The following is a 22,112-nucleotide window of genomic DNA, read 5'->3' as shown; positions in this document are numbered from 1 at the left end:
GACATAGCAATTTACTTGTAACATTTCGGGAACATTCCGTACAATATTCTAAATGTTGCACCACAACATAACTAAGACGTTCCTGCAACAAAGTGTGCTGTAGGGGTACGTACATATGTTGTACGTTAAAATCCTTGGTTTCTGTAGTTATAATAGTACGGGCGGTGGGTAGATTTAAGTAGTTTGGCTTATTGCCAGGGAAGCAGGTCACTCGGGTGTTTCCTCCATAGTCTTCGAGGTTGATCGGATGAGTGCAGGTCCCTGGCTAGTGCGTTAGGATGGTTGACTAGTTTTGCCATGTAGCGACCGCGTAGTCGCGTTATTTCGTCTGAAACTGGGTCAGTTTGAAGATCCTTACGGATTTCATCGTTGCGAACGTACCACGGTACATTCACTATTGTTCTGAGCATAATTGACTGTAAGGCTTCGATTTTTGATATATGACTTCTTGCTGCCATTCCCCATAATTGTATTCTGTACGTCCAAACTGGTTTTATAATTGTTTTGTATATTAATAGTTTATTTTCTAAACTTAACTTAGAGTATCTGCGGGTTAGCCAGTACATTTCTGTCCTCTTGATTCGGATATGTACTAATTTTTTGCATATGTGTTGTTTCCATGTTAATTTGGAATCAAGGTGTAGTCCTAAGTCTCTAACAAGTTTGGTTTGTCGTACAGTGCAGTTGTTGAATATAATGGGGGGTATAGTATCCTTCCTTAACGTAAATGTAATGTGATTGCATTTGTCGGTGTTTATTGTTATTTTCCATTGATTTAGCCAGAGTTAGCAAGAGTTCGAATATGTTGCTGCAAAAGATGTGATACCGTCGTGAGGTCTTCCTGGATAGCTAATATAACCGTATCATCTACAAATGTTAGCAATGTTGTTTCTGGAGTGGTAGGAATAGCAGCTGTGCAAAGAGTGTATAATAAAGGCCTTAGAACACTGCCTTGTGGAACTCCACCATTAATAGTGTACATGGCTGAGAGAGTGTCCTGGTTTGAGATGAAAAATGTTCCATGTTCAAGGTATGACCTAATAAGCTGGAAGAGGGCATTGGGAAAGTTTCGTTTAATTTTGTGAAGAATTCCTTCGTACCATAGCTTGCAAACGTTTTCTCTATGTCTAAGAATAAGGCAGTGCAATATTGTTTGCGTTCAAGAGCATCGATGATCTTATTTATTAGCCTATGGTCATGTTCGATCGTAGTATGCTTATTCCTGAATCCAAATTGATGCGGTGGAATTAGATCTTCTTGCATGATTATTTTCTTCAATCTAGTTAGAATTACTTTTTCTAGTAGCTTGGGCATTATTAGAAGCAGCGAAATTGGTCTGTACGGTGATGCCAAGTGTACATCTTTCTTGGGTTTAGGTAACATAAATATTTGAGCTACTTTCCAGCTGATAGGAAAATACTTGATTCTTAGCATGGCGTTGAATATAATGGTAAGCATTCCAATTGCTTTTGGGGGAGTTCCTTGATGATTTTACCATTAATTAAATCAAGTCCTGGAGTCTTTTTAATTTTGATTTCAGAGATAAGTTTGACCTCTTTTATTGTAGTTCTTTCAATATCGTGGGAATGATCTACAATTGTTTCGGTGGATAGAGCCATATATGTGTTACCTATGAAGGTATTTCGCTCATTGGGATGAAACGTTTTGAGTGCGTAGCAAATGTGACGTTTTTTTCTGGAGTATTTCTCGCCCAGGGACCATCAGCTTTCCTTAGTGCAAGTAGTGGGTCTTTTCAGCCTTTTGGTAGCTTTTCACAATGAGTAGTTGGTATTGTTATTAGGTGAGAGGCTAGAGATGTGGGAGTGAAATTCTTCGTCAAAATAGTTCTGTATTAGTCGCTTGACTTCCTTAGTAATTGAGTTAAGTCTTTCCTTGTTCATGGAGTTCTTTTGCCTTTGTCAGATTTACTTTACTTTGCGCTTGAGTTTAATTTCCTGGAGAATATGCTCAGGGTAAAAGCTTATTTGTTTTTTACTATTGACCTGTTTGGTGGCATACTATCCTGCCTCTTGAATTACACTAGTAAATTTGGCTACGGCCGATTCAATTTGCTCAGTGTCATGTTTTCTTCCAGGAAGTTCTTGAAAAGTGACCAGTCTGTAGTATTATTGCAAACTTGTTTACTAACTTGCAAACTAAGTCCTTCGAGGTCCCTAAGAGTGCTTTAAAAAACATTAAAAAAAAAGTTTCATCTCATTAACCCCTGTCAACAGCATACAACTGTTGCTAGTATACGCTTGCCCCCACAAAACTATGCCATTTTAGTAGGAAATATTTTTATGAAATTTTAAATACAACAAAAATATTTCAGGTGATAAAGGTGGATGAAACTCCCTGTATATAATGTGTTCTGTAGCAAAACCGGCAAATTTCCCTACATTGATCGAGAGGTCATTCAAAACAAAAGAGTTCGTATACAGCATACACCATCGGTAAATTCATAATGCGACTGGCATGTGTGCTGAAAATGCCGATTCGTCTTACATACAATGTACACAATGGGTATACCCATGTAGTTACCGAGTAATGAACTGAAATGTCTATTATGATTAAAATGAGCCGTCTGCCACTTCAGTGTTCATATTTTTTACCATAGCACTCTTAAGGTATGGAGCTTCCAGCCTAGTTTAGGTGATGACATCACTATAATAGGCAGACAAAAGAATAGATAATAGACGTAACCTATAAAGTTGAAATATCACTTCGAACATTCAGCCTATTGCAGTAAACTTCAAATAGCTTAAGGGGAGGTTCCGGTCTAAAAGTCGATTTTTTTTTACTTCGCTTTTCGATTGTTCAACCTTTCAGGAATACGTGTTTAAAAGGATTTGTTGAAATTCGTAAAATTGCCGAAGTTATAGGCATTAGAGTAGCGGCAAATGCATGGGCCCAATAACCGGCCACTCGGCGCTCCGGTAAAACTTTAAACGTGTTTTTCTCGAAACAGTGTTCTCAAAACGGTGGGACCTGTATCTCCAAAAGTTATTATCCGATTCGACTGGAACTTTTTTTATTTTGAAGAATATACTTCTGGGTAGGGGGGGGGGCAGAAAAATTAAAAAATAGTGAAAAATTATCATTTTTAAAGGCGTTGAAAGGAAGAAAAATATAGAAAAAAGTGGTTTCAAACTTCAAGTATCGTTATTTTCTAAAAAATGTAATTTTTAATTTTTGTCTGGTTTCCTCCCTAGCCAGAAGTATATTCTTTAAAATAAAAAAAGTTTCAGTCGAATCGGATAATAATGTTTGGAGGTACAGGTCCCGCCGGTTTGGATAATTTTTTTGACGCCTTGACTTTAACGATTAATTACAAAACAAAAAATATATTTCTATAATTTAAGACATCCTCAATGCATTGCAAAAAGTCCCATTAAGTTATATGCAGTAGTTTTCCTTTAATTAATTCCTAAAGATCACCTATTTTTTGGGGCTCTAGACCGGAACCTCCCCTTAATAACGAAGCCAAATCGACCCATCGTGTAAGACGAATTACTTCGTCCTGGCAAAATTTGTCGAAATATCTTGTGTAAGTGTCTCCACGGTGACGTCATATTGACAATGGAATAGTAGAACGAAACATTTAGAAGAAAATTTTATTAGAGAACTAGCTTAAAGCACCCGGCGTTGCCCGGGTAAAACTTTGATTGTCGTAGAGTGTCAAGAGGGTGAAATAAGAGGGAAGGGGTGGGATGTCCAAATTTCATGGTAGCCTATATTTTCCGCAGGGTTCTATAGAGTAATTATGCAAAATTAGGTCGAGATCGGTTAAAAAAATCGGGATAAAAAGTATCCTATATGTTATTCCTGGACCTAGACTACACGTATGCAACATTTCAGAAAGATCCGTTGCGTAGTTGCGACGCAATGAAGTAACCAAACACACTTTCGCATTTATTATATTAGTAGGATTAAATACTTCAAGAGTAATCGATTTGCGGGTGTGCGTTTATTCAGACAATTCTGCTTTTTCTTTAGATGTTTTATTACCTAATTAAATTTGTGCCTATAATTTGGAAATACCTTTTATATTTGCAGATTGCAAAAATTAACTGTATATCATGTATTTCGGATTTCTTGTATTCCGCAGATGGAGCGGGAAGATTAGAGACTGACCATAATGGTGCAATCAATACTTATTGAAAAGTGCTTTGAATTTTCGTACTCTATTATTTATAGTATCAGAATGCAATATTGTAAAACAATGTCTGTCTATGAAGCATTATTTGCACTGTGAGTTAGTACTAAACTATTAACTCTAACCAGCTTGAGGCTTAAAGACATCTAGTAATGTCAAAATAAGTCTTTTTTTTATATTTCTTGACACTGCGTAGCTATAATGCATATAAAGCGTTCACATAATTCTCATTTATTATATTTTAAAACAGCCCTAAAGTTTGAAACTGTATATATGAATTTTATGGATAATATTAATATATAATTATATTTAAAAATATTCAACTACAATATGTTTTAGTCTATTCTTTGTTGATGGATGCTAATCACTAGTAATGTTTACTAAAATAAAATTCCCACCATCGATAATGGTTATCGGCAACCAACGATATTAATTCTTACGGCATAACTTTTGAAGGTTACAACAACTATGGTCCTCCGCTTAAAATTGCAATAATGTATGACGGGGTTAGGTTGCAATTATTATTCATCCTAGTATATCACATTTGGACAGCAGATTATTTTTGTAAAATACCATAATAACTATATACATCTTTATGTTATTTTTATATTTTAAATTTCTTATGTACAGTAGGTACGTGATCTGAGATAAATGGAGCAAGGAAGCATTATCAGTTTCAAGCTGACAGTGAACAAAGTAATTCAAATTAGTGAATTTATATCCGTGGTACTTGAATTGGTCATCATTTATTATGTGCGAGGTTGACAGTACGCATGCCTGATCATCAATCATGATGCGTGAAAGTATTTGCAAATTAAAGATTACACATTGAAGAGATCCATATGTATGAGGTTTTTCAAGGTGACCGTAAATGTAGAGTGATGATCCGGAGTGGTAAGTGGGCGCGGTTTTGCTCCTCGGGAAAAACGGTGCGATCTCCTTGAAGAGGTAGGGGCACGGTTGCAAAGGAAAGAGCTGATTGTGAGATCCATGGAACGGTTGACGATACATTGAAAACACAAAGCATCCATCGGGCCTCAGTTCCCGTATTGCGTCCTCTGCGTTCACATCGTCAATATTTGTGCCGGTGACAGATAGTGATACTTTTTGTCTACTTTCTTTTCTTTTTCACCAACGTGCTTACCTCTAAATAGCAATATACAAACTCTATAGTGGATAATATTAGATACAGTACATGCATCAACGAACTTTTGCATTTCCCCTTCTTTTTTTTTTCGTTACGGCAAACTGAAAATAATTCTTGTAGTATGTGCTCCCCTGACATATACTTAAACATTTTATTATACGCTAGTTGTCACCTAAAATAACTTTTTACTTTATATATAATGTACATCCTTTTTAAATACCTATTCATACGGTAAAAAAAATATAGAAAATTTTTTCAATTACGTAGGAATTTTTTTACACGATCTCTACATGTACTTTGTCATTCTTTTAAGAATAATAGAGAATAATATTTAAAAATAATTAAGGTTAATCAAGAGAAAGACGAACGAAGACATGGTGATATAATTCTACGACACTCCAATAAACATTGTAACAACTATGCTTATGTGGACACTTAGTTGCCTGAATATCTTAACGGTACGTTTCGCCTTTAAACTTTTACGATTTTTACAAACTAGACTAGTGGATATGCACCCTGTATTTCAATGTTTGCATGTGGTTACTGAATCTATTCTTAAATGTGTACTCACTCATTGTCAATCTTATTAGGAGACTATACAAAGGAATTTGTATACGTCAAAGTTATACGATTAATCATATACGAATAAAATTGTTTATTTTAAAAAAAAAATTACGCGTACTACTATGGATTTCTAGAAATACATAATTTAATTGCGTTAATATCATTTTCAAACAAAAACTGTATTTCATGTATTTGCGGTTATACTGTCTTAAATAATTTTCTCATATGTTGTATGGAATGTTTATTTACTTTTTCTACGAAAATCGGATAAATCTATAGTAAAATCAGTTGAATATATTTGAATAGGATAGGTTCTGATATTGCACCGTTTAACATTATTTATGACTTGTATCATGAATATTTTGAGATAATTTTTAATGTAAATGACATATGACGTATTTAACTGTACTACTCTAAATTCTAAGCACATTATAATTAGAGCATCAAAGTTGTAATTATGAGTTGAAAAGTGTTGAAAAATTACATTTTAGTGCGTGGTATTCTAATATGTACAGTAGTTCGCACTTTGTTTCTATCTGTGACGCGGTAGGCGCTTGTTCAAACTAGCGTTCACAATACGAACTTCGAGTTGCCATATATAAGTGTAATATCTACACATATTTAAATTCGGAACTAGCATAGTTAATTTTAAAAAAATAACTTAATATTTCGACTTACGTTTTTTTCTGAAATAGGAACTACGTTGATTGTACTCTACAACCAAACATTGCGTAAATCCGGTATGCATAGTTAACTTCAATTCCTTTATAACACATGAAATTTTGTTTACAATATAATAAAAAGTAAAGCTCTTATAATTTAACTTTGAATAGAACTCGTAATTGGACATTAATTTCCAAACATTCGTTTATACCTCCTGTCTATATTATATTTGATCATTCAATTGAATGACATGTGCAAATTAATTACTTTTTAGAAAAATTATATGTGTTATGTATCTAAATATTTTATACACATTTGCATATTATTTTTCTATTTTACTTGTTTTAAGAAAAGCACACTGAACTAGAAATTGCAGAGTTTCTTGTAATACGAAATCATTGAGGTATAGTCATTACCTTTAAATTCGTAATTGACAATTTATTGGATTATTAATATTTCTTATTTGAATTTATTTTGTCAATATGTATAAATTATATACTGCCAACCGATAACTCGACGATAACATTCTAATCACAATATGTAGTACGTATATTATTGTTAGGAAGAGCACACCTCCATCAAAACCACTGGGCCACCTACCACAAACGAATGGTAAAGAATGTTCCCCTTCCCAAGCGCTGTTCTAATTTCACGCGGTTGGTGATCAGCTCAACTACCACGAAAGCCATAATAATTTTATGCGCATAACTGATCACGTAAAGTGTTCGTTACTTTGCCGATAATTGGTGACTGACACATCAAGGATTTTAATTTATGCCATGTTCGTTATTTCCAAAAAACAGTGTTTCTTTATGGTTTAATATTAAATCATTATGTACATCCTTTCATGAAAAGGGAGGTGGTAGAAAAAGAAACAAATTCATGGTTATCCTGAGAAGTAAACTTTTAATAACAGATGATTTTAAAAGTCCCGAAGATCTTTTTATCTTAATATATACGGCAGAAAGTGTTTGTGTGTGTGCCTGTCACCTAAAAACTTTCGAAGTGATAACTCTGGGGTCACGAAATGTGTCCCAGCTCATTATACCTAGCTAATGCAGATGAATTTTCACAAAAAAAAAATAAATAAAATTTTTTTTTTTATTAAATCAGACTTTAAATTTCGGGCGAAGTTGAGTAGTAAAGGTAGTAGCTAATAGGGATTGCAAAATTACCGACTTTTTCAATTACCGGTAATTCGGTAAAATTTTTAATCGAAACCGGTTTACCGATAATTTACCGGTATTTTTTAAGGTATTGAAAATATAAGAGTAAACATTACAAAAAAAAAACTTTTTTTAACTCTAATCGAGCATTATAAAAAATATATGGAAATAAAACTATTCTGAACATAAATTATAAAATAATATAACACAAAATAGATATATTTGTATAACTATTGACAATACTTATTAATATGGATCGTCACCACGAAAACAATGAAAAGAATCTTAACTTACATACATAATTAAATATTTTTTATTTAACAATTCTTTTTATCAAATAAGCACGCAAAAACATACCTAATTCGTTTAAACTTTGGTCTCCTGAGCGCTACCTAATTTTTGTACAAAATAATCCAGCCACGGATAAAGTGCTCTCAGATTCTACACTTGTTGGCCGGGTAGGCATTAAGAAATCATATGCCATTCATAGTATATATTTTCTCCTTACTTTTTCTACTTGAAAATACGTCCATTTTTTCATAACTGATTCAGATTCTTAGTTTTCTTTTGGATCAGAGTTGGTTCTTCATGAGATACTTCGGTTTTCGTCTTTATTAGTAATTGAAGTGTTTTTTTACTGATAACGTAGTAGATGTCAATGGAATTAATGAACGCATATATGCGCTATATTGCTATACGTAATTTATCAAATTACCGGTAAAAATTTGGCAAATTACCGGTAAAAATTTTAGGGTATTTCTCACGATTTATCAGAAAACCGGTAAACCGGTATAGCAATGCCTAGTAGCTAATATAAGAAAGTTGTAACACAAATACAAAATTCGATAAATATTGACAGAAGGGGGCCCAGTCCCAATGATGTTGACCTTGACAACATATGTTTTTTTCTGAACAACATTTCTCTATACATGTAACCGTCGCTCGACTTTAGTCTTGCAGGTCCTCCCCGAGGCTTTCGACCCCCCTTACGGGCGGTTAAACCAATCGGATCCCACCCAACTACCAATCAGCGTTGTTTTGGAATATCTCGAAAATTTCATCAGCTTCATCATTTGTTTTATTTTCAACCGTCGCGATGTATTTATAGAAATAGTAGATAAGCGGTGGTCCCATGCTGACGCATACGCTGCCACAGACGCGTAGGTATACGCAGAATTCATTGTAATAGTAACAGCAGTTTTTGCTATACTTCCGAACGGGCCCAGTGGCCGATCGCCATGAGGTTTACGGGGAGGGGTGGGGAGAGTGTGTGAACCTTAATCTAAAATTGTCGCTTTGGGAATTAGTTTCCGAGATGTTAATAAAAAACTCTTAGTATTTCTGTTGACTTATTCCGACACAACGCATTCCACTTTCCAACTTGTTCCAGATATTAGTATCGGTTGGGACTAGATTAGTGCGGGGGCTGCGCGCCCGTTTGCGGGCGCGTAAATCGTCGTAGCGACCCGATTTGAGTTTGCAGATTTGAACCAGAAACTTGCGGATGCGATGCATCCTATTATACAGGGTCGATACCTATTACTCTATTGATAGTGAATACTCTAGGGGGTGATTCTATGGGCCAAAATAAGACGAAAATATAGAATACAAGTTTTTAATATCGCGCTTCGTTTTCGAGAAAATTGGCTTTGAATTTCAGCTAACAATAAGTACGAGTGCCTTTTAGGCGCCTGAAGAATAGGCGGAGGTAAGGGAAACACGTCCAGCTGTCCGTAGAACAGATTGGGGAGGCAGGATGGACCCCGCTTAAGGCTACGTGTATGCAGTTCAAAAAAATAAATTGTAAAAAAAATTCCAATAATTTTTTATTAATATTTCGAAAACTAATAATTACCCGGAACTATAATTTTAGATTTAGGGTCTACACCCCCTCCCCACCCCTCCACCCAATCCTCGTGACGATCGGCCACTGTTACATCTGTAGGGAAAAGTTGTACCGAATGTTGACCTTACAACATATGTCAAGGGCAACGTCATTGGGGCTGGGTACCCTTTTGTCAATATTTACAGATCGCGCAATATAACTTTGCCTCCGAGCTGCCACTGATTGTGAGTAGGTCGTGAGTCAGCCGTGCGTGCGGGAGAGTCCGACTGCCGGCGTTCTTTTAATTCGATTCGAAAACCATACGATCGCACACGCGTGAGTATATATCACGCTGACCTGTTAGTTTGTATGATACTCGTCCGTGTGCGATCGCATGTTTTTAGAAACGAATCAAAAGAACGCCGACGGTCAGACTCTGTCACATGCACGGCCTGCTCAGTGGCTGCTCGGAGGCAAAGTTATATTGCGCGATCTGTACCATGATAATAATACAAATATAGGGTGGGTCAGGAATTGGTGGTATAATCGGGCATAGGGTAATTCCTTGCGCAAAAATAAATGCGAAATGTAGTATAACAGTGTGGCGTGTGGTGGAATGTCCCAAGCGCAGCGGAAGCGAACGGCATGGCGGGGGCTGTAAAGCAATAAACCTAATGTTTTGCAGCTGTCACATTTTTGGGCAAGGAAACCTTTCCCCCTCCACTTGGTGCTTTCCCTATTTTGGATGGCACGCATTATCTTGACGACGCTAACGAATGCGACTGATGGTCAAGGCATTAGGTCTCGAGGTCTCGATACGAATGGACAATTCAATAACACTTCCGCACGCTACTCCAACGCGAATCAAGTAACGTGATTGGAGTGTAAATACATTATATTATCACGTTTGCATGTTAACTGTCATTGTTTAACATTCCCGCGTCATCACCTCAAATCTAGACCTCGTCTAGAACACACGCAGCAAGACCACAAGGAGCAGCGCACAGTAGCCGACACCACAAAAAGGGACCGAGGGAAGGATCTGATCATATCGCCCTCGTAATCCCCCTCCTAGGGTGGTAATTCCATCACGCTTGATCCTTCCGATCACCAGTGACGTCATCGTACGTCCCACTTGATCGGTGAGAGTTCTACGCAGCGGATGATCGTTGCCTCCCGTGGCCATTCTAGGAGAGCAGTGTATACGAGTCGCCATGGCTCGAGCCACGCGCTCCCCACAAATAATCGACCCACGACTTTCTACCAGTGGAGCAACAATCAGTCACATAGGACAAATCAGCGTCGAATCGAGATAGGGCTTCTACATGAACATCGGCTACCGTCGTGTTCATCCGAAGAGACCTTCATCTGGTATTGTTACCCTCTGGCAGGGGGTACTGTAGCGATACCTCTGACTCCGCCACAAGAGGACATTCCGACCAATCTCGGTCTCTCGCAAGTTCTCCCTCAACTACCGATTTGTATGTACAGGGTATCCCAAAATAATGGGACATTCCGAAACATGCAAATTGTTTATGCAAAAAAATCAAAAAGATCTTTGCTGTTTTGGGATTCGAGGCTTCATTCTCGATATATTATTAGTCCTTTAGTTCTTTAGTTTACTTACTTGGATATATCATTAAATTGAATATTAACGGCGGAATTTTTGGGCTGCGCAGTTTAAAACCGAGTCAGCTGAGCCCGCGGTAGCGTACGCTTGCACGAACACGCAGGAGGCCCGCACAGATGCAGGTTCACATACGCAGTAGAGCCGACCGCGCTAACCCATTTACACGGTTTGAACCAGCGTGGTCGACTCTACTGTGTGTGTGGGGGGGGAGGGGTCTGTATCTACGCGTACCTCCTGTGTGTGCGTGCCAGCTAAAAACTATGCCATTATAAAAACAGCTTCCGGGAGAGTGGCTGTTATTCTTTCACTTTTTAATATTTTCCTATAACAAAATTACTGAGAGTTGCTGCATATATATGTACTTTTAAAATAAGCAAATAGTTGTCAAAAATATACATTAGATTTTGTACCAAAAATTCACGAAAATCACGTTTTTTTTGTCTGCAAACTAAGCATGACCCCTTAAGTGTGTAACACACAGTTGTAACCGACCCACTAGGAGATCTTTCACCGAGAAGTGGGGATTGGGAACGGGCGGGCTTGTCCGTAGGCGCAAACGACTGCCCTAGGGCGTATTTCTTGAGCATCCTTGGTCTATGTAAACGAATTTCTGTCTTTGAAGCTATTAATCGAACGGTATTGCTTTTTTAATCGATAAGAATAATTTTTACCATTCTTACAAGAATGTAATATTTAGGTATACCAAATATATTAAATGAGAAGTAGCAAGAGTAAACTAAATCATGTCACATTGAAGAAAATGTCGAAAAAAGTAGATTCGAGTACTATAAAGTAATGAAAAGAATGTATATGCAGAAACTAAAATGAAAATATGTAAATTTATAAAATAAGAAAAGAAGTTAATATTGACTAAAAATAAAGGCAAACTCATGACCTATGATACTCTCTTTGGTACTCTCGTGGTCCGAACTATACAGAGTGTCCCAAAAATAGTGAAGTTCCTTGGGATCTTGATCACACTAATGAACTACGACCACTTTTCGTCCATTTCCTGTTACATTATATTTTCGTCTATACGATATTAACAAAAGGAAATTTGCGTATTCCTCTCACTTCAAATAATTATTATTTTCGATTCTGCTTGAAAAAAAAATGTGCATTCGCCTTTTTACGTTTGACATGATTTTCCTCGATTTATCCTTTGTTCATTATTTACTTTAAATGGCAATCACAAGATGACGACACAAAAGTTCGAGTTTGTATTTTACATCTTTTTCATTTGTTATTTTGCGCGGTTTCCTTCAATGCGTGCTAATTTACTTGCTCGTAGTACAAGTGCAACCGCCTACCGCGTAGCCAACGCTACCGCGGGAGCTCGAGCGGAAGGCTCGCGCTCTGATTGGTCGGAGTATTTTGTTAATATCTCGTTAACGATGCTTCGGACAATATTTTCACTAAGGAAAATGTTGTTTCAAATAACCCCTTCAGTCACCCCTATCAAGGAACTCCACCACTTTTGGGACACCCTGTATGTCGAATGTTATAATTGCAACTGCATTGCGAAATTTTAAATACTCTAGTAGGAATAAATGTAACAGAAAGTGGAAGAAGTAAATTAAGTATCATTGAAAATAGTCTGAATAATATGAATAAAATATCTCAGCAGCCTGTTAATAACGCTTTCATGAAAATGTTATGACGAACAGAAAGTTTGGAAATAAGTAACAAATCTGAGGGGGATGGGATGATCCGCGCCTTTAAGGAGAGTCTCTACTTTAACGAGTTCAAAAAGAAGTAAATTTTTTGTTGCGAGCGGGCGCCCCCCCCCCCCCGCACTAATCTAGCCGCAACCAATACTAATATCCGAGACAAGTTGAAAAGTGGAATGCGTTGTGTCGGAATAAGTCAACCGAAGTTTTTCGCAAATATCTCGGAAACGAAGGTCGAGCGGCGGTAACATATATAGGAAAAAGTTGCGCTGATGCATTGTAGGCCCGCCCGCGGGTCGAGCTTGAGCTCGAGCTGAAAGACGGAGCGAGAAAAAGTATCAAAGTGTCGACTCTTTCGTTTCCTTTCGCCCGTTCTCGGGTTCTCAATTATTAAATTGAAAACAATGTTTAATGTGAAGTGCACTTATATTTATTTATACTAAACCTAACACAACACTAACCCAAATTATAACACCAAAGCAAGAAATTTAAAAAATATTTTTGCGAATATCCTGGAAACTAAGACCGAGCGGCGGTAACATGGATAGGAAAAAGTTGTTCAGAATGTGAAGTTTTACAACATATCCAAATTCCATCAAAATCGGTGAGAAATCGCTAAAGTAAATAATTACCGGAGGAATGAAAAGAAACTCATAACTTCAGCATTTCTCGATATTTTTTAATAATTTTTTCATATGACTTCTTAAACGCCAAACTTACTGTAATATTAAATAAAGAATTTAATATATTTTTTACACATAATATTATTGATAACTGTTGGTCTAAGTGAGGCCACGATGGATAGAGGTAGTTACGATTTATTGAAGAGAACGAATTGCAATGTAAATCTACTTAATTTTACAATATAATATAATGACTGTGGGGCTCGTACACACGAGAGCACTCTCTAGACCAGGCATGCACAGGACCCCTCATTCCAGACGCGAGCGCCATTCGAGCTCGAGTTGAGCTCAAGCTCGAGCTCGTTCAAGGGCAAGCGAGTCCGCCAACGGAGTGGGGAGCGGCTGGAGTAGTGGGAGCAGAGCGTGTAATACACAGGTTTGCCGCAGGGGTCTCCAGAGTTTGACGCTCCGAAAATAAGGCACATTTTGGGGGGAATTTTTGAAAGAAAAGTATTGAGTATTATAATTCCAAACTTTGTATATATATCTACAATACATATATATATATATATATATATATATATATATATATATATATATATATATTGTAGATTGCACGTATTGGAAAAACGTACATTCTGACAATAAACTTTTTATGGGACAGTTATGTGGTGATACCGCTTAAATTTTCGTTTAAAAAAATTCTAAAATTCGACACATTTTTCGAAGGTCTTAACCGGGTTAAGGGGTTTGGACGACACTGTATTACTATACACTGGGTCAGATCTCATCTACTTTTGGCGATAGAAAAAGATGTATAATTCAGGCGAATGTTGCGTGGTTACAAGGGAGGGATAATTTGATATCAATACGGGTAATTTTTCTGGTAATTTTTAAATACAGCGTTTTAAGATGCGTACCTATGGCTGAAGGTTATTCGAGGCTGTTGAAGGTCGCGAATATAGGCAAATATTTTACTATAATGAACAAGTCGAAAACTTCTATAATTAGTTCACTTACATACATATACACTGCTACCACAAGTGCGCAAAGTGACGACCTGGGTTTTTGATGCATGCTCTAAAGCGATGCGACTCTAAAGCGTGCTTTGATATCCACAATTCCAGTTCCTTAAAAATTTTGACTTACATTTGAAGAGACAGACCCAACGATTTGAAGATCTAGCGTCATCAGAATATCTTTCAGCATACAAACGTATGTAGTGCTTCTCCTATAATTTGACGAAATTTAGCATAAATGAAAACCATATCCACTTTCTCCGCTTTCGTAGGTATAACGTATTATGAAAGTTTGAATAAATTTACTAAACCCCACTTTGTTTGGTATAGTACCGCAAGCAAATGTTAAGTGTAGAACGTGATTGAATGTTTGTTTTACATTCAGAGGTGGACAAGTAAAGGCCTGTGTAATTCTAGGCGATTTACCAACAACCAGGGTACATGAAAGTGTTCCAATCTATGCGTCCAAATAAAATATCTTCCTCCGCACTTGACTTTCAATGGCCATGAATAACCTTCAATCACGGTTCACTGCACTGGTCTTAAAACGCTCTAGTGAAAGGTAAGTTTGAAAACATATTGTTGTATCTACCCGATAACCAACTCCAGTATTAAGTAATAGAATTAATATGGAACATTCAAACACCGAAAGCACAAAATATCATAGATAGGTACGTGCCGTACCTGAAGTGAAGTTTTCTGCAGATTTAACGGCACGTGGATATATACATATATCATGTACACAGTATTTAGTACATACAATATACCGTGGCTATCGTGACGCTGTTTTGAAAATTGCCGAGCAGTCGCTTCTGTCGGGAAAGTTTTGTCCAGCACGCTCCGCACTTCGGATACGTACTTAATAAAACTTTCAACCTCTATATTGTCCATTACATATTCATGACAGTACCTACTACAAATGGAGAAGCAAGGCTTTGTCGATGAAAATGAAACTGAATTGTACGACTTTCTTCGAGCTATACTTAATTATACATATGTAATTCGACTCACTTCTGAATTCTACAAATCAGTTTTGTTGTGTACAATTAAAAATAGTGCGAGTGACGTCAAGTTTAGACTTATTTTCATCGCGGGAATCGCATAAATCCATGGGCAATAATTTCATGCATACCTATGTAATGAAAAATATACAAATTTTAACTTCTATTAGCGAAGTATTCATTACTGGGCATGTTTCACCGCGCCCGACTGCACACTAGGGTGGTCCCGATTTTCCTACTTTCGATTTTTTATCTCACCCCTTAAAAATATGAGACTTAGTAGGAAAATGGTTTCTACAAAGTTACAGAGCAATTGGACAACGGGAACCCGTGTCGCATTTGTGTTAAAGTTTTCAAATTTTAGTGATTTCACGTCAATTGCGCACATCATCGCCTTCCGCGATAATAGAGAGATTAGTGAAAGTTTTTTTTTAATAAAAGTGCACTTTCTTAGGTGCATAATAGTATCATTTGTGTGTGACTTCAAACAGCATTCTCAAAATCTTTGAATTTTACCATTAAAATTAGCGTACAACATAGCATCTGAGCCATTGTGCGCAGCCACGCACGTGAAGTCTTATTTTACGGCTTTTAATTTTTTTTCGTTGCACCCCCAAAATTGTAACACTAGACGGAAAAATAAGTCCTGATAAATTTCAAACTGATTGAATGGGACCCCGTGCCGCATTTTAATTTTTTTTTAGAGTTTTTAGCGATTTTACGTCAAGTTTTCAATTAATTTAATACAGCTTTATCACAAAGGAATACTTAATATTTCCTTAAAAAACTATTGTGTTTTTCTTATATGTATAATAATGATATTTAGACCAGATTCTTACGACCACCGGAGTGGGACAGTTAAACTTGACATATACCGCTGCGGTTTAGCTACTGTATGCAGCTACGTGAATATTCCAGGCTTTTCCCTATGAACATCCTTCTAATGGAAGAACCTTCTATTATCACAGAAAAAAGCATTACCTGGTTAAGGGATTGCGGTCTGTTTACTTTTTCCAAACGAAATTTTTTAATAGTTACAGTATACCTACAGAGTTTTTAGAAAAGCACCCTTCAATGTGGAAAAACAACATGTCATATAAAAAAAGTTTACAAATTGCAACACATTTATAAGTGGTAAATGATATCGCTGAACATGGTGTCAAACTTATATCAGAATATAATAATCTGCTGACCAAAAATGAGGAAGAAAAACAATATATTTTGCAAATAATTGAAGATTATACGAAACATTACCGTAATGTAAGAAAATCTACCGTAACACAGATTACATATTGAAAAATACGAGAGCGAGCGAGAGGCACTGAAAGCGAGCGAGAACGGTACGAGACCGACGACGCGTTGATGTTTTGTCTCGCTCCGTCTTTCGGACGCTTGACACTCTGTCCCTTGCGTGCGCGACGCGCGTGCGCGATGGTCGCAAGCGCATACCGTGAGCCGGGCCTGCGTCAAGATTTTGCGAACCGGTTTCCGTGTTCACGGTAAGCGCTTGCGACCACCGCGCATGCTCACCGCGCACGCAGTGTTCCATCTCTCTCCCCCTTCGGTCAGAAAGAAGCGAGAAACGACACTCGAAATTAGGGCCCTGTTCACGATACGGGCCCAACGCCGGTCCCGACCACCGAGCCGCTAACGAGACAATACTGTACCTTCAATCTACGATCTACATAATACATAACTTAAACTTCAATAGGGAGTATTTTGTTTATAACTATGTAAACAATTTAATTCTTAAGTACTAATACAATTATTATTACAAAAATAATTAATACACTTTTTGTTCATTAGTCCTCTGGACTCTTGTGTTTCGTTAATCAAAAGACAAATATCCTGCACCCAGGCCAACTGAAAATTCAAATTTAAATTTTCGCCTATATAGTATGATTATATGTATAATCATTTTTAGGAGAAAAAGGAACCTCCAGACATGAACATTTTTCCAAAATTTGTTTACAGTAGTGTTTGGTTAATCAAAAGGCAACTATCCTGCACCCAGGCCAACTGAAAATTCAAATTTAAATTTTCCGCTCCGCCCTACTGTCTAAGCAGTTACAAATGTGTCGTCGTTTAATACTTACAAGTCTATTGCAATAATTCATGAGAATTATTTATTCTTTTATGAACACAATGTTTCCGGTGTATATGACGCATAACTTTTTATCTTATTGCTCTACGCAACTGACTAATAATTAATACAACACGTTATGCATCTAAATTAAAAGTAGTGAAGGCCGTAATTCCAAATGAGACATAAATATTTTTTACGAATGCGAGCATTTATCTATATCGACAGATGTGATTCACTGTAACTTACACTGATGATGAGTATGAAATATTGTTGTATTGTATCGATACAAAAAATATTGTAACTATGTTTATTCTTATCACCACGATCTCTTGAACGACGATAGCCCCATGCTTCGGACAAAGTGCACATTACGCAGGATCCTCCCCTCTACAACATGACTGAAATTCAACAAAATTGAAGTTGCGCCTCCCCTTTTATGCATAATTATCGAAAAATCTTTTCTCACGGAGGATAAATACTGAAACATGAACGAGTCCATTATTGCTTAGAACAGATAGAATTTTGTTTTGTACTACTCAACATTATTTTTTATTGACCGGTCACGCGAAAAATAAACGAAATTCATGTCAAGGCTCCCCCAGATCAACGCGATTATTCACGGTGACAGCGAATATTTTGCCGCGATGGATCCGCGGCAGTTTACTATGCGTGGCGGCTTAAAGGCTCCCCCAAACCAACGCGAATATCCGCTCCGCGCCGCGGATCATTTAAGGCAGCAGTTTTTTATACGTGGTGGCTTATGGGCAGCCTTATCTGATCCGCGCCGCGAAATTCGTGTTGGTTTGGGGGAGCCTTTATGGGGCTATTCAGACCAACGCGAAACATTTCCGCTGCGACTGCGGATCCGCAACGTTTTTTCCACAGCGATATCGATTCGCTCTCCAAAGCCTTTTTTCCACGGTGAAATTTCTCCGCTCTCCAAGGCATCTTTTCACTGCCAATTGTAGGTAAAATATCGGGCTTGTCTTGATTACCATGTCTCGTCTATCGATGTGGCGACCGCTCACTGGTCAGTGACGAAACAGGACAAATAAATTAACTTTATGTTATGCTAATCAATAATTTATGTATACAATTTCCCTAATTATGGCCCGAATTATGTCATTTTTGAGGTTATTTTCATCGGGAAAACACAAGGAATCGTTTGATGTCACTTTCGCAAAAATCTGATGAGAAATGTAGAACCTGACATTCATCACTTGTTTAGTGCGCAACATTGTATGGTCCCCACAGTCTCGAGCGTAGAAGGCCCCGAAACTCAGCGAGGCGCGATCTTGTCGGTGGCATTGCCTTTCAGGACTCTAGCGGGAGAATCGCCCTGTAGTACTTTCGATTGCATAAATTAGAATGAACGGACACCTAATACATGTTGCTAGCTTAGAAGCCATTGGCGTAACTAGGATTTTTGTCTGGGGGGGGGGGGGGAGGTAGGCCCCATCTTCTCTCCATCTTGTCCTCGTTCTTTCACTCACTTTTTTTTATAGGTAGAGGAAATCTTTATATACCTACACTTTTTATAACAGTCATTTACCTACATATTTTTTTAACACTAAAACAAAGAGTAAATTGTGTCGCAATAAATTAGCCGTCGATATGTTTTCTATAGTTGTATGTAAATTTCGTGTATTGAAATTGATTTCTCTTTCTTATTTACTTTTTACATGATTTTTAAGAAGATTGTATAATGTATATGCCTTTTCTTCGGCACTTGTTTTTCAATCAACGTATGCATACCTACATAAATATATATCCAGCAACAAAAAAAGTATCGAGCAGTATAACTTCATATATTGCATTATACTGAAGAATTTTTTGTAGTATGCTGAAGATAAAATATAATTAATACATAAAGTTTTAATAGGATTTTATAATTAATTTGTTGAATTTTTTTTTAATTTAAAAAAAATCATAATTGTTTCCAAAATCACTAATTAATTCATTTAATATGAATGCTATTCCTTAAATATATAAACGTTGTTTATGAAGATATGTAGAACCGCAACTTTGAAGTGAAATTAGAATAAGCTAATTCAGTATCAGGTATCATATCGTTTCAAATTAATGTATGTATGTCAGAAGTTTAAGAATTTACAACGGTTCACATTACCCCAGGCAGGCATCAGTCTCATTTCAAATTCAATTAACAATAAATATTTTAAAAGAGTTGACGAATTGTAAAAACGTAATAATAATATTAGTCACTAGATAGGAACTATCTTAGCACATAATTTCTTAGAATAAATGTCTAAATGTCAATGACACCGGAAAGTTACTGTCGCTGAGGTATTGTCTGTTCAGATTTCAAGACCCTGTTAGCTACGGTATTTTCACCGTCACTTTTCCTTTACTTCCGCTGTCCTCAATACAGAAGATCTCACCATTCTTTCTTGTGTCTCTTGTTATTCTTAACAACACAAATGTGTGAAATACATGAATTTAAATAATAAAGATGAACATCAAGTGGGACACAAACTCAGGGTTACACGTACAATAAGCTATCAATCTATAGCATTGCTATTAGTTGAGATAAATTACTATCTGCGCCATGCACACATTTTTCAAGAATAAACGTAATATATTCTTTATATAAAATGAATGATAAATAATTATTACAATTACTTTAGAGTATTAATGTAAAACACTTCGTTCGCAACATATGCAGAAAGGTCTTTCTAAACATTTTCCTTTCTGCCGCATTGAATTCAATAAAGAAAAGTAGGAATGTTCAAAATCATTTAAAATTAAAATTGTTTTTGAATTTCTTTGTTACAAATGCCCACCGTCCTGTACATATGCATTGATTGGTCCTTAAAAATCGCGACGATTAATTTTAGTTGTAACCTATACAAAGGGTTCATTTTGTTGTTGTATTTCGTAGACTGGTTATTCTTATGGTATATACTAAAATCTCAGTACAAACATGGATACCAAAACGAAATACAGTTGTACGTATAGTAGTATTCTTACAACGGCAGTAGACAATTATGTGGAGACTGTTTTGTAAGCAAATACAAAGGACGTGCGCAATATTATTCTGTCGTTTGAGATTCCGCGACTTTCTGCGATGCGTACTACGTGGAGTCTTCAAAACGAATACCTCTCGTCGTTTCGACGCAGCATCTCCAACCCTCGCCGATGACCCTGACGCCATCGGCCTTCTATGTGCGTCGAAACGATATTGACGTCGAGTCAGAGGCGGATCCAACGGCGGGCGCAACGGGCGCGCGCCCGGGGCCCCGACTTCGGAGGGGCCCCACAAAAACCAACTTTCCAATTTTTTTTTTAATGACACCAAATTTGATTTCATTCTGTAAGCGGATCGTAAAATTGTAAATTGTCGTGATTTTATTTTTCCTGTCTTTCCCTTTTTTGTAAGGGGCCCAATATTTTCTTTTGCGCCCGGGGCCTCAACCGACCTTAATCCGCCTCTGCGTCGAGCGATACTTACCCCGTATTGTATTTAACATTCCCGCATTGGGCGTTATGTTATGACTCCCTTACAGTTCAGACTATAATGATACTTCAAGGGAGGATTGCGTGTAAGATATAGGTTCAGCAAGTTGGATAGTGGGGATTGTCTTGAGTCTAACGGTTAGTAAGGGATGAGACATAGAGTAAGAAGTTCGGGGATGAGAAATAAGGAAAGGATGCGATCACAGTGGACAGAATTTGGGATATTTACTGTCAAGGAGTGATTTGCTGAAGTCGTTTTCAGATATATTGGCCGGTGAGTTTCGTGAGGGGTATTCTCCCACCACACCGCTTGCCTGCCTCGGTGCTCCTTTTCTCTACGTTCTCACTCTCTCGGGCTAGGCCTGCTCGTCGCGCGGTGGGGATTCGGTGCCCATGAGGTATAGTGCCTATCCGAGATATAGTGACTTAGGTGTGAAGTCCCTCAGCGGAGTCTTACCCGACACCCTGCTGGGTACTGGCCGCTGAACGTACCCCTCTACTACCTCTTGCAGGACTGTATTTAGAGAAGACCAGGACAAAACCGGGGCCCTAACAGAAAATAAAACAGAAATTGAAGATACGGTTTATCATTATTAAAAGACATCAATTAAGCTTTGATTAATTATTATATTGGTTCATAAATTCTCCACTACTGTTCTAATGCAGTACATATACCTTACTAAAATATATTTGTATTTAATATGAGACAATTTTTAATAGCCAGTAGCAAAGCTTAATTTATGTTTTTTAATAATTATAAACCGTATCTTCAATTTCTGTTTTAGTTTCTGTTAGGGCCCCGGTTTTGTCCTGGTCTTCTCTAAATCCAGTCCTGCAAGAGGTAGTAGGGGGGCACGTTTAGCGGCCAGTACCCAGCAGGGTGTCGGGTAAGTCCCCGCTCAGGGACTTCACGCCTAAGTCACTATATCTCGGATAGGCACTATACGTAACTCGCAGTGAAGCATCCCCACCACTTTCTCTTTTCTTTCTTGCTCTCGTTCCATCTCGCTCTCGCCTTCGCAAAACAAGAGCGAGTCAGAAGTGGTGGGGATAGCGCCAAGCTCCTGACGTGTAGGCCAAACCGAGTT

The 22,112-nt window shown here is 37.4% G+C and overlaps 1 protein-coding gene across 3 annotated transcripts in view; it reads left to right on the top strand.

Moving 5' to 3' along the window:
- Positions 1–22,112, top strand: part of LOC143371662 (uncharacterized) — a 43,714-nt gene that overhangs the window by 8,494 nt on the left and 13,108 nt on the right. The window contains exon 1 of one of the 3 annotated variants that reach the window (XM_076817116.1): positions 5,565–5,761. The exons of 1 other annotated variant lie outside the window; for it this stretch is intronic. In XM_076817116.1, the coding sequence (XP_076673231.1) occupies positions 5,723–5,761 (39 nt within the window). In that variant the 5' untranslated portion in view covers positions 5,565–5,722. Of the gene's footprint in view, positions 1–5,564; positions 5,762–22,112 lie in introns of those variants that run through there. One more of the 3 variants, XM_076817112.1, reaches the window with a different exon arrangement.

The sequence above is a fragment of the Andrena cerasifolii genome, chromosome 7 (genome assembly GCF_050908995.1).
Source record: "Andrena cerasifolii isolate SP2316 chromosome 7, iyAndCera1_principal, whole genome shotgun sequence".
In the NCBI taxonomy this organism is placed as follows: Eukaryota; Metazoa; Arthropoda; class Insecta; order Hymenoptera; family Andrenidae; genus Andrena; species Andrena cerasifolii.
Note: the sequence above shows the minus strand (reverse complement) of the source record. Positions and strands in the feature narration are given on the sequence as shown.